Genomic DNA, 17559 nt, shown 5'->3' with positions numbered 1-17559 from the left:
CATTTACAGAATGGCTGCTATGTGCTGATACTGCACTAGACAGGGGATAGATAGGTAATATGCAAAATAAGAATTGTGCATAAATATAACACAAAGTCAACACAGGAAAGGTATAGATAATATGTCTTTTAATTCCAAGAAGCTGTGTGGCAGCCCAACAGCCACCTGTAGTCTTCTCCCTGTGCAAGCTGGCTCTTCCAACAGTTCTAGTTTTCCCATTAATCTGTGACGGCTCTGAACCAGTGAGTCTGGTATCCAAGACTTTAGCATTCCCACGATGTGGCACTTGAGCCAAATGAATATTAGGGTTTTTCTATATCCTTCCAAATTAACAGAGCCTTTGACATGTGAATCACAGCACATATTGAATGCATTTTCAATTGTGTTGCCATAAGAAGTTATAGTCAGTAGATGGAAAATTCAGAATATTTCATTGCAATTATTAGATCTGAAACTCATGAACATATCATGAAGCAACATTCTTCTATATTTAATATCATCTCCAGGTAGTGAATCATTTGCATAGTTCTTCCTTTGTTATTTATTTTCAAAGAAATAACTCAAGTTCCAAAGTTCAATCATGGGGTGGGGATAGGGGAGAAAAACACACAGCTATACAGAGAAATGATGCAAAAAAAGCATATGGATTTGCTTTTGCCTATGAGTCTTCTCATCCTTTATCAAAGCCTTCCACATGTGTTTTCAGATCATACATTGGAAAAAAATACACTGTTTATTATATACTATGATATACAATCTATTCAATATAACTATATGCTCTTCCTCTGAGTATCCAGAATGCCTGTAACAGGTATCCTGACATTTAAATTTTTCAGCAGTCCATAGGCAGAGAACAGCTAGACTTTTGCTATTAGCTGGGGAAATATACTAATACACTATTAGCTCCAGCATAAGCAAACCTGGTGCTTAAAATAAGAGGTTCAGGGATTCATTCTGTAATCCTTAAAAAACTTAAGTTACTCTTATATATTGTACCCTTTCCTACCATCACAGTGACATATCTAAAATGCTACCAAACAATAAAAAGGAGTAAATTATTAATTTTCATACTACATATATGTATCTCAAAATAATTGTCCTGAGTGAAATAATTCAGATCTCTTCAGTCAAAAAAGCACACGTTTTATGATTCTGTTTATATAAGATTCTAGAAATTGATGTATAGTGTCAGAAAGCATATCAACAGTTGCCTAGGGATAGAGAGTGGAAGAATGGCATGAGAGGGGCATGAGGAAACTTATAGAAACAGTGGATATATTCATTATCCTGATTTGGTGATGATTTCACAGATGTATATTATGCCAAAAGTTATGAAACTTTACAATATAAATAAGCGAAATTTATGGCGTGTCAATTATACCTCCATGAAAACCTCTTAAATAACAGGATTCTTCTTCATTCCAAACTACCATCTTGTGGTGTTAACCTATAGAGTGATTTTAGCATTTTGACCAAATAAACAAGTTAATAGAACAAAGAACTAGCTAAGTGAGAGCATGAAGTCTACTTCATGTATATATAAATGAGCAGGTTCAAGGCATCAATAATGTCACTTAGCAAACTAAAATAATTCCCAATGAATTGTGTGATAACACTGTAGCAATTTACTATCTTCAGAAATGTCGCCCAAAATTAAGAAATTAAGGTAAGAAAACCACCAGTGTAGATGATTCTACTTGTGAGGTGAACATAGAGAATTTTTTACTTTTTTACAATAAAACTGCCATTTTTTTCTGACAGTTCAGAAACACAGTCAACAAAATAGACACTTTTTTTTTTTTGATAAGTGTTGAAATAAATCTTTGAGTTGTCAGGTTTAGTGAGTGAAAGCAGAACTGTAAGAGCTTACCCTTCTCTTCTTCTGTGTCTTATTGTTACATGGATCTTTTTCAAAACTGTTTTGATTCACAACACATTGACTGGGTTTCCTCTTTCTGCTTTTTGTGTGGTTTGATGAGCCAGATGTATCGTGAAGATTACTGGAGAAATGGTGTTATCCTTTCCTGCTGGAATCACCAGACACTTTGCCAATAACCCATCGCCAGCTGCTCTGACCTTTCGGGTGACAAATTTCGGCAGGTTAGAACATGTCCTGCCAAATCCCCAACTTCTCTGCTGGTGAGTATACTTTGCACAAAATTTTTTCAGGGCTGTATGTGACTTAACACTATCCTGAGATAAGCAATGTACCTTGACAAGAGAGTAGCCTATAGAGTAATTTTCACTACACAGACATGCTGGCAGATTCAAACCTAAACCTTCTACCAGTTGTCAGTTTTTGTAATTGTGTATGTTTGTGTAACTGCATATGCAGATGTATTTTTTTAATGGCCAATTATCTCAAATAACTAGTGACATTTAGGAAATAAAATCTGTAGTAGTGAGAATTTATTCATTGATTTACTTACTATCAGTAGACAATGGATGAAGATGGTTGGAAATAAACCCAATGATAGATACAAAACCCCCATTAGCATCTTTTCAAGTCAAATGATATTTGAACTGTGAATTACTCTTTACATGAGTTTGAAAATCACTGTAATGATAATTGTTTTGATGGAACTTTGCATGTACAAAGTCAAAGAAACTCATGTGAATTTGTTTATACAAATGTACTTCACAATTTCTAACTATTAAATCTGAATATGAGTCTTTATTATACATACACGCACATCCACACAGACACATGTGCCTGCTGTTATAAATGATTAACAAGCTAATTATTTGTAATGAATGAGACAAAAGGAGTCATTCTTGACAGTTTCTTCTCCATCATTGTCTTGACATTCCATCTAAAAAAATCTCTAAAATGACCACCTTTTTAATTTTTCATGACTTCTTTTGTCCAAATGACCACTGTCATGCCCCTGGGCCACTGTAACTGCTTTCTTTCTTCTCCCGATGACCAATCTTGCCCCTTTCTACATATGACAGCTGCATGTAGATGATCCTACATCCAGATCTTCCTGGCCCATAATCTTCTGGTGGCCTGCCTCTCTATCCTCATCCCCTGTTCACCCCCATCCCAGAATCATAGCTTGGGCCAGACCTGCCAGCTTTATAAACAGCCTCAGTACTTTCCCATATCTCTGCATATGAGTTTCCTCTGCATCCAATATTGTTCGTTTCCTCTGCATTCCTCCCTACTGAAGCCCTTCTTCACCTAACTCCTGCTCATTTTTTGGATCTCACTTTCACTTAATCTCCCCTGATCACCCATCCCATCCTACTCTCCTCCCCACTCTCACTGCCATTCCCAAATTATGTATGTCTTCTTGTCATTCTCTATCAAGGTACCCTATTCTTTCCCCTTGTTGTACCTAACATAATTTATAATTATGTCTATTTGTGTTTCTTTGTTCACCCATATCCTCCTCTGGACTATAAAACCCATGAGGGACTAGCCATAGGTTTTATGGGTTCATCAGCATATCCTCAGTACCTTCCACTGTACCTGGCATCTAGTAGGGACAAGTAATATTTGTTGAATGAATCAATAGCCCAACCATAACTTAAAGAATTTAGTCAAGCCAGGTATGTATGTAGAAATAAATAAAGGTTATTTGAAAACAAATATAGTCACTCACTTTCTTCACTGAACAAAACTTCTTGATCATTCCAGTGGAGAAAAAAAAAAAAATCACAGACCTTTCAGGTGATTACCAACATTATCGCCCCCTCTTTGGGGCTCATGATATCTTAACTGATAAACATGATTCCAGGTTTTAAAAAAGCAAAAGAAATGACCCAGCAAGGTGAAAGACAAATGTGATTGATGATTGGAAATCAGTGAATTCTTACTTCAGCTCCCTTCCATGTATATGATATGCACATTAGCCAGTTAATTTTATTTTTCATGGTTCTTCCTTCTTAATCCTGACTCTGCTAACTTACTGGTTGTTCGACCTTAAACCACTTCATTTCTCTGACTTTCTACCTCTTTGTTATCTTATTTGCTACCTCTTTGTGTAGCTATAGTTCTGGGAGTTGCAGGGAATTTGGATGTTTGAGATAATAAAAGCTTGGATGGCACCATCATCACTCTTAGCTCAGTTTGACCAGTGGCAAAGTCTCAGTGTCCACGTGCCTTTTCATCCATTTCCTACATGCCCAAAGTCATAGAAGATTACCTTGTTCTCAATAACCAGAGCACAGCTGAACCGCATGAGTCATGCTAGACGTGGCCCCCACAAACACACCCTCCTAACAGACCAGTAGCTGTTTTAAGGCCTTCATGATTTCTGACTCAGATCTCTTCATTTGTTTCAATTCAAGAGGCTGAATCATAGCAACCTACCTTAGATCTGCCTTTATCACTAATCTCTCTTCTTAACCTTTAACTTTCTTTTTGTAACATGTACTCATCTTTAAAAATGAAAATAATAATTCTTCCCTTGCAAAGTAGATTTTTATGAAATAGTTAATAATGCATCTAAGTGGTATGCTTAGCACATCATCAGTGCTCAAAGTTCTATCTATTTTTATGTATTACATAAGATATTTTAAAAGTGAAATGTCAATAAACAAGTTATGTGTCAAGTCACTGAATCAGTTGGGCCCTCGTTATCCTTATTACATGAGAAGTGAGCAACCACTTTTCATACTCTTACCTAATTCCTTTTTTTTTTAATTTTAATTTTTGTCTTTGGGACAAACATTTGCCAAATAATTTAGCTGAGTAGCCTGTGGTCAACTCTCTAAGCAAAGCTAAGGACTTTCTTAGGAATACAAAACTCCTTAGTTCATCAGGACTGGACTCTAATCCTTTACTGTAACTACCATGATTTAAATCCAGGATCATCTTGTAAGGGAAGTGACACTTTTTATGGTTTAAAAACTCTTGGTTGAAATATTGTGAATACTAAAAATATAGCATGGTAATTTTAATATTGCCTTTTTCTCATTGGTAATAAAGACCACATTGACATTTGGCCAATTTTAACTTGGTAATTTTTGAAAAAGTACCGTTCAAGTCAATTAAAAAAAGAATCGATGCACTTAGCTTCTTGATTGCATTAGCAGACTAATTCAGAGGAAACTGTGGTGATGTAGAAAAGGCTATTAAGTTTAGGTTAATAAATAATTCACTCTTTAAAGCAACCAATTATCATCATGATTGGTTGGTATTACTGGACACTCACTGAGATTTATAGCAATACAATAATGCTTCCCTATGGGTTTTAACCAATTAACATAATTCCATTTCAAACTGCAATGGTACTAAAAGCAAGCTACTGCTAATAATATTATCTCTTTCTCATATGCATTTCTTCTTTGGAGAAGTGTCTTTTCAGCTCTTCTGCCCATTTTTTTTTTTAAAGAATTGAGAATTTGAGTATTTGAATTTTTCAAAATATTTATTTTTATTTATTTATGCAGGAAAGAACTGGGGTGTAGGCCAGAGGGTGTGGGAGTGGGGTGAGAGGACTCACCAGTGACAGAGTGGGGAGCAGATCAGGCAGCTCTACTGAAATACACTGCTGAGGGGAGCAGCAGGCAAGACAGGAGAGGTCTGCTGCACCATGTAGGTTAACTCCCTGACAGGGGATCAAACTCATGCCACAGTGGCTGATGATAGCTTCATAGCACTGAGACTTTTACCCCTATGCCACCAGGGATGCCCCTTTTCTGCCCATTTTTTGATGAGGTAGTTTGCTTTGTTTTTGTTGAGTTGTGTAAGTTCTTTGTAGATCTTTGACATCAGTCCTTTATCAGTTGTATGATATGCAAATATTTTCTCCCATTCAGTAGAATGTCTCTTCATTTTGGATACTGTCTCTTTTGCTGTACAGTGCTTTTTAGTTTGATGAAGTCCCAACTATTTATCTCCTTGTTTGTTTCCCTTGTTTCTTTGCAAACTATCAAAGATGTATCTAGAGTCAGAGGACAATTTGCTAAAATGCTTCTTTTGTGGTTTATATTTGCTATAAATTGCTACTCAATCGTTTTTCTTCCCAATTGAATAGTGATAACACCCAAAATGATGCCAATACCAAGGAATTCTGGGTAAACATGCCAAATTTGATGACGCACCTAAAGAAAGTGTCGGAACAAAAACCCCAGGCTACATATTATAATGTGGACATGCTCAAATACCAGGTAAACTAATTTATACGGTCAGGATCTCTCATATTACAAATGTATATTCTAAAGTACCTAACATTAGATAAAAGTAAATAAAGAAATATTTCTATTCTACTATGTAAGAAATATAATTTATAAGAAAATAGAAACTTTAAATATCTGCATGGAAACTACTTGTGACATAAATATTTGTACCTATTCTCATCCATTTAAACTTATAAGTAAAATACTTTATTAAAAAGTTAGGGCAACATGCCATAAAAATAAATTTGCAGAATACTATATCAATTAAGATTATAAGTATTGATAAACTAGATCACTGTAATTTCATTAAGAACATTACTGTACATTCAAAAGGTGTAAATCTATATCTCTAAAACATTTATAATGTTGCAAACCAACATTTCTTCAATAAAAAAAATAAAGAAAAGAACATTACTGTACTAAAACCTCTTCTTATAAATGATTAAATATAAATAATCTGGGGTTTTCCTCTGTAATGTGATAGTTCTATGAAATATTTTTTAATGAAACCTATGTTAAGAAATAATTCAATGCTAAAAGAATGTTTAGTAAGATGCAATATAATATTTGAGAACTTGTTTTTTTGTATCTAGGATTGTCTTTATCCCAAATACTTCCAACCAGAATGCTATAATACCTAATTGAGTCCCAGCCACTAGATCTCCTAGGTCATTTGCAATATTTGTTATTAAAATACATACAAATTATCTTTCTAAGATGAAATAATATTTTTAAGTTATATTTTAATAGACATCAGTGTGTCTCAGACACGACTACTTTAGGATTACTAAGGAACTTGTAAAAAAATGTTAATTCTGAGCTGGTGCCATATGATAGATAGATACATAGGTAGATGTGTATGTTATGCATAAATACTGATAGAGATATAGACATTAAGCATTTGTATTAAGACCATATCTATTCAGAGATAAAGATACATATCTGTAGGTCCTTGATACTCCTCTCCTAAAGATTTTGACTTAATTCTTTCAGTATGAGACCCAAATAGCTATACTTTTTATCATTCCTCCAGGTGACACTAATATACCCCATAGGCTGCAATGAAAGTTTAATTATCATTTTTAGTTTCCATATTTGTTAAGTGAACTTAGAACATAGACAGAAATTGCCTATTTCAATGTGAGATTAGTGTAAAGTATTAAGGTATAAATTAGTTAAAGGTAACTACTAATTTAACTACTTAGTAGTTACTAATTTAATTAGTTAAAGGTAACTACATCCTACTGGCTAAGGTCACCGACCTTGGGCACAGAGTCTATGAATCTCAGTTTCCTCACCTGAAAATTAGAATAGCGATGATTCCTATCTAGATATTCATATTTAGATATTGTATGTTGTTGTAAGGAATGAACAAACTAATATATTTCTGAGTAGTTTGTGAACATTAAGTGATCCTGGTCCTGTCATTTCATTTTAACACTCAAGGAACTGGGTAGGAAGCACAACTAGTATTTTGTAGGATTATCCTTAAATTGAAGCATGTATAGTTTCTGGCCATCAGTAGCATCCTCCAATATTTTGATTTGAAGCAGTCAAAAATACAGCCTCACATGTTCAAAAGCACCTCTCTGGGGAGAACAACTACCATGGCGCAGAGAAGTCCTGCTGAGGATGAAGAGTAGAAACGGGCAAAGGATGATTCTGCTCTGCTTTGAGGCTTCTTATAATAGACTTCTAAATAAAATGGTTATGCTGCTAAAGATAGTTAAAGGTAAAACTATTATAATGGTTATGTGATAAAAACTGTTGTCAAAAGCCATTTCTATTAGCTGAAAAAAGAACCCACTTGTGGGCTTGTTTCTGCAGCAACCACTCCTACCTTGTCCGTTCAACCTGCCTTTAAAGCCCTTCCCCATGGTGCTCATATGTGCCAGCATTTCTATGCCAATGAAGAGTTGTTTATATTCTTCAAACTCTACAAAACCCATAAATAAAACTCTAAGGACATAAACACCACCCACATGGCCTGTGCAGTGTCCCTTGTAAAAGGGAAATTTCTTAGAGTTATTCATCATCACAGCAAACAATCAAGAAATTATTTAACATTGGTCATTTTTCACTGTGAACTAGAATGCAAATTGCTATTGTCTTTTTTCTGTCAGTCAAAAGTATTGATTGAAACTTCAATATTTTAAAGTGGTACATTAGATGATGTGAAGTTAAAAACTAAACAAAACATATATTCTTTGAATTGACCTCAAGAAATTTCTATAGTCAAGGCACAGAGAAAATCATCCCTTGCGCCTCTTGGTTCTTCTAGGCTGGCAAATAACAATTGGCAAGAGAAAATACCTCCTATATACATAAGAGAGACTCAATAAAACTAAATCTTTCCAATATTACTGTTATTCTATGATACATTTTTGTTGATTCTTCAAAGTTGACTGGTCCTTGGTCAAACTCACAGTTGGTTCCAACTAGAATTGAAAACAGACAGTAGAATGCAGTAGTTAGAGAACCTGGATTCAAGTTCTTACTTTGGCAAATCCCAAAGGAGTAGTAATTACCTGTTTTGTCCAACTCACTGGGTTGTTACTAACAGTAAATATGATAATATTAATAGGTAACGTATTAAAATATTAATTCCATATTATGTAATAGGGTACTATGCTATTAAAATTTCACATAAAAAAATCTTTCAATCTCCCCAATAACTCTAAATAGCATTGTTACATTATTAGTAGCAGTCTAAGTATTAAATATTGTTCTTGTAATTCCCATTTGGCAGATGAAGAAATAACTGAGGTTCAGAGGGGTTTAGTGACTGATCCAAGATCACTCAACTTTCAGGTGACAGAATCAGTACTCACATCCAGGACTGTTTGACTGAACTGAACTGACATAAAGTGCATAATGTAAACTTGATGTAATATATTGATGTTGATTTCTAATGATGCATAGCTGAAACTTACATAAGGCTATCATACAATGTTATATCATTTAAAAATTTTCATTACTAATAAAGATGAAGGGTTTCAAAGTTGGCAGAGTATTTTCACCTATATTATTTTATTTAAGTTTACATTTTTATAAGCCAGAAGGAGAAAGATAAATACTGGATGGTCTCACTTATAGGTTGACTCTAGAGAAACCAACCAAAGCATGAGACAAAGACAAATTTTAAAACCAACCCTTGACAGCTGATCATAGGTGTGAGGCTTCCGGGAGTGAGGAAGAGGAAGAGGGGAGAAAACGAAGGTGAGGGTAGAGGTAGGAGTGTGAGGAGGAGAAAGCACAATGGACTATGGGTACTTTTGTGGTGGGAAAACTATTGTGACCACACCAGAGGGGAGAAATCTTTTTTTGTGGAAAAATTAACAGGGATATTAAATAATGGTACTCCATTTGAAAATAATAATGAAAATAAAAATTAATAAATAAATTTATGTCTCTATAAGGGTTATATGTCAATAAATACTAAGGGAAACCTCCGGTCATTTTTGTTAAAAGATAATATTCAGAATAATCTTTGGGAAAAATATATAAACCATGCACATTGTTAACAATTTCATGTAACTTATTTAATGAAGGGGCTCAACAGATGTTATATTTGGATTCAAAAGAGAATTTTTTTTAAAGATTTATTTATTTATTTATACAAGCACTGGGTACAGTCAGAAGCGCGGGAGGGTGAGTGAATTTACCAGAGCCAGAGTGGGGAACAGAACAGGCAGACTGACAAAATACACTGCTGAGGGGAACAACGGGCGACACAGGAGAGGTCTGTGTGCCATGTGGGATCCTCACCCGGGAGGCCAGGGATCGAACCAGCGCTGCAGAGGCTGCAGGTAGCTTCACAGCCCAGTGCTCAACCACTGCGCCACCAGGGGAGGCCCAAGAGGATGTTTTAAGTAGACATGCTTATAGGTCAAGACTATTCAAATGAAAATGTACATGGAGTTAAGTTTTCACAGCGTGGGAGAAAAAAAGTCAATTCTCTACTAGTGAGGGTGAATTTTGCGTGTTAATCACCTATATATTATAGTTGTAAAGTAACTCAAAAGTAACATAGGGCTAGAATCAAATAGCTATTTTTAAAAAGTGCATTGTAAAGTGTAATGTGTCACAGAGATTTTTAGTATTTAACTTGATGTTCTTAGTCTGCATCAGCTTACCTGAAACACCCAGCCCTCTCACGTGGCACCGTTGACGGTGATTTTCACTGAGAGCTCATTTATAAGCAGCACAGCTGATAACGCCTCAGTATCTCAGAACATACCCATGGGAGACAATCAGAGCTTCTGTTTTTGTCTCAGATTAAAGGTCAAACCTTAACCTTTCTCTTTCCCATCCTTTGGCCAGGTGTCTGCCCAGGGCATTCAGTCCACACCTCTGAACCTGGCAGTGAACTGGCGGTGCGAGCCAGCCAGCACTGACCTGCGCATAGATTACAAATACAACACAGACGCCATGACAACTGCTGTGGCCCTCAACAACGTGCAGTTCCTCGTCCCCATTGATGGAGGCGTGACCAAGCTCCAGGCTGTGCTCCCACCAGCTGTCTGGTAAGAAGCTAAGAGCCCCCCAGCTCCCCAGAGAGTTCCTCTGGGCAGAAGGATCAAAGACTTAGCATTTGTGTTTCCTACAGGAGGAGGTCACAGCAGGCCTAGGTGCCAGGGCTCAGGGCAGGGGGCAGAAACCACTGTAGCCGAAAATTATTAGCCAAAAGGATTTTGGAAGTCCTAGTGGAACAAGAATTAGGCTAGATCTCCAAGAAAGCTTTCCAGAGCACTGTACAACTGGCCAGGTGGGAGAGGGGCCATAGCCTCTCTCTTTGTGGCATACCTCTGCCACAGCCATGAAGGAGGAAATGAGAAGGATGCAGAGGGAACCCTTGAGTCACCACTGTCACCAGTGTCACCACTGTCACACCGTTGCAAGAACCAGAAAGCTGCTGCTGATACTGCCTTAGTTTCTTCTCAACACTCACAAAACTGGAGATTGAACTGGATGTCTAACTGTGCTTTAAAAGATCCCACACCTCAGGTTATTGGCCTGCAAGAAAGCAACAGGAGAATGTCCTGTACCTTCCTCTATCCACTAAATTTCATGCAGTGCATGTAACTGGTGGAGCGGAATTAGCATCTAGGGCCCTAATTATAGGGAAAGTGAGATGTAAAAATGCAGTTTCTGTTTTTGTTTTTGTGGGTTTTTTTTGTATCCTCTGATCTATAAAAGCACACTAGAGAAGGTAGGGAAATAGAAACTGAATAGACACTGAATGCCACAGCAATTGTTTAAAAGAACTTATTCTCCTAGGAAACATTCTGGTTTTTTCATAGGATCAGAAGCAAAAAATAGAACTTTTTAAAAATGAATGCCAGTCCTATGACAGCTCCAATTTGAATTACCTGAATGAATTGATGAACTTACATTTTTCTCTATTTTTTTTCAGAATTAAAAATATTTGACTCTGTGTTCTCCTCTAAATGTTAATTTATCTGACATTATTGTGTCCTATTATGATAAGGAATGGGAAAGGAGAGACCAGATAGAGAGAGACAGATGATTGATGGATGGATAGATGATAAATAGATAGATAGATAGATAGATAACGCTAAAATTGTTGCTACCATTTTTAGGATACATCTTTTTATATTAATCCCATATGGAAAAAATATCACACTCATTAAATAAAAAGACTTGAATATTGTGAAGATTTTTATCTATTTTATTTTCAGGAATGCTGAACAACAAAGAATATTGTGGAAGATTCCCGATATTTCTCAGAAGTCAGAAAATGGAGGTAATATAATAGATTTAGTTATCATTTAACATGTAAAACTGGGAAAATTTTAGATAGTGTTAACTTTTTGTCAAAATACACTTGGCACTAAAAACATGCAAAGTATTTCACTTAATTTTTGTATTATGTCAACCAATAAAAGCAAATAATTCTTCAATGAATCCTCTTTTTCACCTTTTTTACCTAAGATCCCATATCAAACAGACCATCTTTAGCCAGAAAGGGGCTTCTAATGAGACCTGTTTCCATCCTGCAGTAGATCCCACACTCCCTGATTGTTCCGAGCTGCTATTCTTCATGCTATAGAAAATGCATTGCCTCGCAAGTAGCATGCCTAATTGCACTTTGGCCTAACTGCACTTTTATCAGTGTGCAAAAGAGTCACTCATAATATTTAATGATAAATTTTAGTCATCATTTTTGTCTGCAAAACTAATACTATTTTCTAGTAAGTTAGCTTTTCTATGTTAACTTTGGAATACTATTTCCAAATTTATATCCAGAATGTTGCATTGACTATTATCTTGTAAAAACTCTTTTTATAGGAGTGGGTTCTTTATTAGCAAGATTTCAGTTATCTGAAGGCCCAAGCAAACCTTCTCCATTGGTTGTGCAGTTCACAAGCGAAGGAAGCACCCTTTCTGGCTGTGACATTGAACTTGTTGGAGCAGGGTATCGATTTTCACTCATCAAGAAAAGGTTTGCTGCAGGTAAGTGGGTAGATAGTAAGTTTCACTTGCAAAAAAATGTCAACTTAGCCTCTTCCTTTAGAAAGAAGAGCTTATGAATTTTTTCACCTTCCTCCTCTTCTTCCCCATAACCACTCTACCTTCCCCATCCCAATTAAAAAGCCAACCAATAAGGAAAGTAAAAATAGGGCAATGAACTGAACATTAGAAATTAGGGAAGCCCTGGCTGCTTATCCTGCCTCTGACCAGTCATTCCCTTTATCTAGGCATGTAGTCTGAGGTTAGTGGAGTAAATCCTACTTGTTATTTTGACAAGCAAGATAAATGCTGCTTGCCTTTGAATTTATCTCTTGCTGATAACTTTTTTTTACAATAGGACTTCATAGATTTTAGACTGGTCAGGCATTGCTGAGATCTGAGAGAATCTATTTTTTATTTTAATAGCAACCTTAAGAATGTAGGATTGGAATGGGTTATCCATGAGCTGAATGTTGCTTTAGATAGGTTTTATTTGGTGTACACCATAGAGTTTGTTAGCAGGGAATCCCCAGTGCTAAGCTGATTATATTAAGCAGTGATTCAATGGGGTAAGTCCTGGGTTTATGTTTGCTGTCCAATATAATTATTAATCCTACCCCTTCCAAATCAGAAATGACCCAGATCAGAAAGTAAAATTACCCATATCAGAAAGTAAATTAAATGGTTACTCTTCCTATAAGTTGAATCCTCACATTCAAGAACAGAGCTTTCACCTTTTCTTGGCAAAACCCAAACCTCTGCAAATTGTTCGTAAATAAAAACGAAAAAAACAACTAGCTGGTCTGGAAAATGGGAAAGTTAAGATACTTGATGTATTTTATATGTTAGTATAGCACCCCCTCAAGTGTGCAGTATTGGTTCTCAGGGGTAGAGCAGGGAGCAAGAGGAATCACAATGTCACCCATTAGTAATCGTATTATTGATCAGCAGATAACCTGTGGATATATGGTTTTGTTTTGCAGGAAAATACTTGGCAGATAACTAATCAAATTGTATGCAAGGATGTGGAGGATTCATATAATGGAGAACTGTTGTTAAGAAACAGGTTTTAGTTTTGGTTTGATGAAAGCAAGCCAAAACCTGCACTTGGGATGTATCTGCTGGAAATGTCCGTGACTTTCAGCAGTGATTTCCCTCTCACAATACCATGATGACCCATCCTACAGTATTTACTTCTAGGTGTAATATTGTTAATGGTTTTAAAATGTAATTATTGTATTTGTATATTGTACTCATTCCAGTAAGGCAGTTAAACCCTTGAGTTTTAGCATTTTACCATTCCTGAAATGGATGTAATTTAAACTGTGGTATGTAAATTTAATAGTAGTACTGTTGAATGGCACAATGCTTACAGAGATAGATTGCATTTTGTTGATATATAAAATTTAAATTTAATATTGAGAGCTGTCATAAAGGGGGTGCCACATACAAAGAAAATTAAGTGGAGCCAGAAAAAACGAACTTACTTTTCTTCAGTCCTTAGTATGTTTTACTCTAGTGCTAAATAAAAATTCTATCTTCAAATATTTAAGGAGTTAAATTGAGAAACTATTTCAAAAAAAAATTCTAAGGTTACAGCATATTCAAAAAAAAGCATTAATTACCACTTTTTAAAAAGCTTTTTTTTCAAACTGCAAATTTCATAAAAATGCAAACTGTGTAAACAGGGCCTCTTATTTTTATAACTCGTGTAAAAAGGGAAAGCAATTCATATTTAAAGTTTAAGTATATGAAATTATAATCAAGAGTAAAGAAGATGAAGTCTTAACCACTTCCCCTCTCTGCAGTTTAGCAAATGTGACAATTGCTGAATAATCAGACTGAAACCAAATTGTGGTTTTAAGATTTCACGACTTTCCATAATTGAAGTGGCCAGCAACTTCTGCACAATGGCTCTAGCCAGAGTCTCTCCATTCAGCACAGGGAATGGTATCTTGTATCTTCCTCTTTACTGACAAAAATCAAAATATTGAGACTAGAAGTCTTAGGGAAAAATTTAGTCTCCTGTTTCAATCCAGAAGGAGAATTTTAATCATCATCATTTCTATCATTTGGGAAGGAGGAAAAAGGTTTTCTAAATGAAATTCTAATCAACATTATAGTGCAATAAATTTCCTTTTAGATGATTAAGATTCATGGTATGTAACTATAAATCTTTGCCATTCTTGGGGAATGAAGTAGCAATTTATCAAAAATGTATGTCATGATATCAGTGCTATAAAGTAAAATGAAAACTGTGATTACTCTGCTGGTCCCACAATACAGGAATTCAAAAGGTGAAGTCTTCAGGGATCCCAGTTGTAAAACCTTCCTCTTTACAATCTGAAAACATGACTCTTCTTTTAAATCATAAAACTTATTTTAAGCATAAACCCAGTTCCTTATCTAGGTTATACTATTAAATAACTATAATGATTAAGTTGTTATATTTATCATTAGTTGGTAATTTTGATTTTGCATTCAATTATTTGACAAAAATTCTTAAGCCCCTTTAAATTTTAGAATCAAATTATATTTTTTAAATCTTTTAAAATAAGATTGTGAGTGGCAATGGCTTATAGTAGAAGTTTTTTAATTAATGTTTGTATTCCTCAAATAGTGCTTGTTTCCAAGAGAATGGCCAAAATGATCTGTTTTATCTTAGAAGAATCTTTAGTATTCAAACAAACTCTCAGTTGACTCCCCAAGCAGTCTGGTGTTGAAGTTTTTTGAACAAATACATAGTACTTCATTCTAAAAAATATATTTAATTTGATTCTGAAAACAAAATAGAAAATGAAAACTCCTAAATCACATGAGGGGAAATTTCAAACACTGAAATCAATGGAGAAAAAGCAGCAGCAAATTGAAAATTATCCAGTATATGAATATAAAAATGTGTTTTTAAGAAACTAATTCATGAAAGAGATGCACTGCACTGAATATTAACACAAAGCATATTAAAATGTGTAAATATTACTGGTTCTCATGTCTTGGTCTTTATATTATTTTATATTGTTCTAGAGTAAACTAGTAATTAAAGACAAGGGTTTTATTTTCAAAGAATAATTTTGTTGATATTGTACAAATGTAATTTAAAACATAGATTACAATAATCTCTAACACTATTCAGATGTTTCCAGAAACTTAAATTTGAAACTATGAAGATAATCCTATGATTCCTTCTTTGGTCTTTGTGTTATAGAATGGAAGTCAGTGATATCAAAATCATTAAACCTTGAATAACCAGAACCTCAATACATAAAATGTATCCCTTCTTCTTTCAGTCTATAATCACACAATAAACTCATATCAGGGATTTAGATTTTGGTGGCTTTGTTTTAATCCTGTAGTTTATAATTTTCTGTTATACCTATATCCACAGTACTGTACAGTAAGATTTTGTGTTAGGAAAAAATGGTCCTAGACAATGCAAGATTGTCAATTATCAAAGAAACATTAAGTCAGGTTCATTATCAACCACAAAACCCAGCAAAATGGGCTAGTACATAGTACTAGGGTTTAATACCAGGGGTTAAAATAAAAAGAAAGGTTCTAGTTAACCTAGGCTCAGAATACCATTTCTTGAGCATTATGATTTAAAAAGTTCTGCCTAACAAGATAGAGTATGAATGTGACTGCTTTATTTTGGCAACATGGAAAGTATGTTTTTCTTTTCAAATCAAGTCCATACTTTCATTATTTTTTTAGAAATAGCTTCTTATTAAGAATTAGTCTCAATTTTATCATCATTAGAATTTATAATTCCTAAAATTTAAATTTTTAATTACTTTTAAAGTTCTATTCTTTTCCCTTCCGACAGCCAAAATGAAAATTTACCATATGGTGTTTGGATATATATTTCACCTGTAACAAAACAACATCCACATTTCAAATGATTTCAAGTAAATAGACAAAAATCCCTCAGAAAGTCAACCTGTAGATTCTTTATTTTTGTTTTTTTATACTTTTACTCAATCCACAAAGATTTTGAGGCCATAAATGCATATATTTCTAAATTTTCTTTTTGAAGAAATCTGGTAACTGCATTAGCTCTACCACTAACTCCTGCTGTGTAACCTTCAACAAACCACTGCCCCTTTTCTGCTTCTCATCTTTAGAATGAGGAACTGATATGGCCACGGTTTTCAAACTTTTCTTAACAGCAGGACATTTTTTTCTACTAAAATTTCACATAGGATCCTCATAGGCTAAACAGTTCAAAGTTCCTCCAGCAGTTTAAATCTGGGTTCCCCAGATAACTGTTTAAACATAGTAACACTTCTGTGGCCCACAGTTTCTCCCACCTTCAAAGTTCCACGATTCTACTTGGCTCAGATAGGTTCAACTTTGGAGACTTTACAAGGAAACTTGTATAATCACAATAATTGAAGTGCAATAAGAAATAATATTTACTTGAATGTTTGCCATGTACTAGTGACTACAGATATTAATGCATTTACTGTATCAACTCCAAAATTGTAGATACTCTTTTTATTAATTTCTATTTTACAAATGATGACATTGAGGTTTAGACAGACTAACTAGGCCAAAGAGACACAATAGCTGGAAGCACACAGTTACCTTGACTGCAGAGGGAGTCTCTGACCTGTTTTGCTTGCTAATTCTGGGTAAGAAACACTTATGCTTTATTACGCTATTCATAGCTTATTTGGATACCCAGGTAAAGGGCACTATGAAATATTAGTATCAAGATAAGGACAATTGTGATAGCAAAATTATTGAAAAAAATCAGTGTTGCTCAAAAAATGATTTTGTGCATCATTTGTATCATCACTTATTTTTTAAAAATGTAATGATTTTTGTCTTAGTCACTACTATATTCCCAGAACCTAGAAGAAAGGAGGTATCAATAAATTTATACTGAAAGAATGAATCTCTAGGGATGGACCTTAGGAATATGTATTTTGGCAAGTATCCAAAATTTGAGAATCA

At 34.8% G+C, this 17559-nt stretch overlaps 1 protein-coding gene across 2 annotated transcripts in view; it reads left to right on the top strand.

Annotated features, from left to right (window-relative positions):
- Window positions 1-15581, top strand: part of SGIP1 (SH3GL interacting endocytic adaptor 1) — a 171945-nt gene extending 156364 nt beyond the window's left edge. The window contains exons 16-21 of one of the 2 annotated variants that reach the window (XM_054690962.1): window positions 1984-2139; window positions 5988-6120; window positions 10453-10655; window positions 11832-11896; window positions 12442-12606; window positions 13587-15581. In XM_054690962.1, coding sequence (XP_054546937.1) covers window positions 1984-2139; window positions 5988-6120; window positions 10453-10655; window positions 11832-11896; window positions 12442-12606; window positions 13587-13609 — 745 coding nt within the window. In that variant the 3' untranslated portion in view covers window positions 13610-15581. The remainder of the gene's footprint in view (window positions 1-1983; window positions 2140-5987; window positions 6121-10452; window positions 10656-11831; window positions 11897-12441; window positions 12607-13586) is intronic. The other variant, XM_037498299.2, reaches the window with a different exon arrangement.
- The last annotated feature ends 1978 nt before the right edge of the window (window positions 15582-17559 follow it).

Source organism: Talpa occidentalis, unplaced genomic scaffold (genome assembly GCF_014898055.3).
Source record: "Talpa occidentalis isolate TD23 unplaced genomic scaffold, MPIMG_talOcc4v2.1 talOcc4.9, whole genome shotgun sequence".
Taxonomy (NCBI): Eukaryota; Metazoa; Chordata; class Mammalia; order Eulipotyphla; family Talpidae; genus Talpa; species Talpa occidentalis.
The sequence above is the reverse complement of the archived record's forward strand: the minus strand, read 5'-3'. Positions and strand labels throughout refer to the sequence as shown.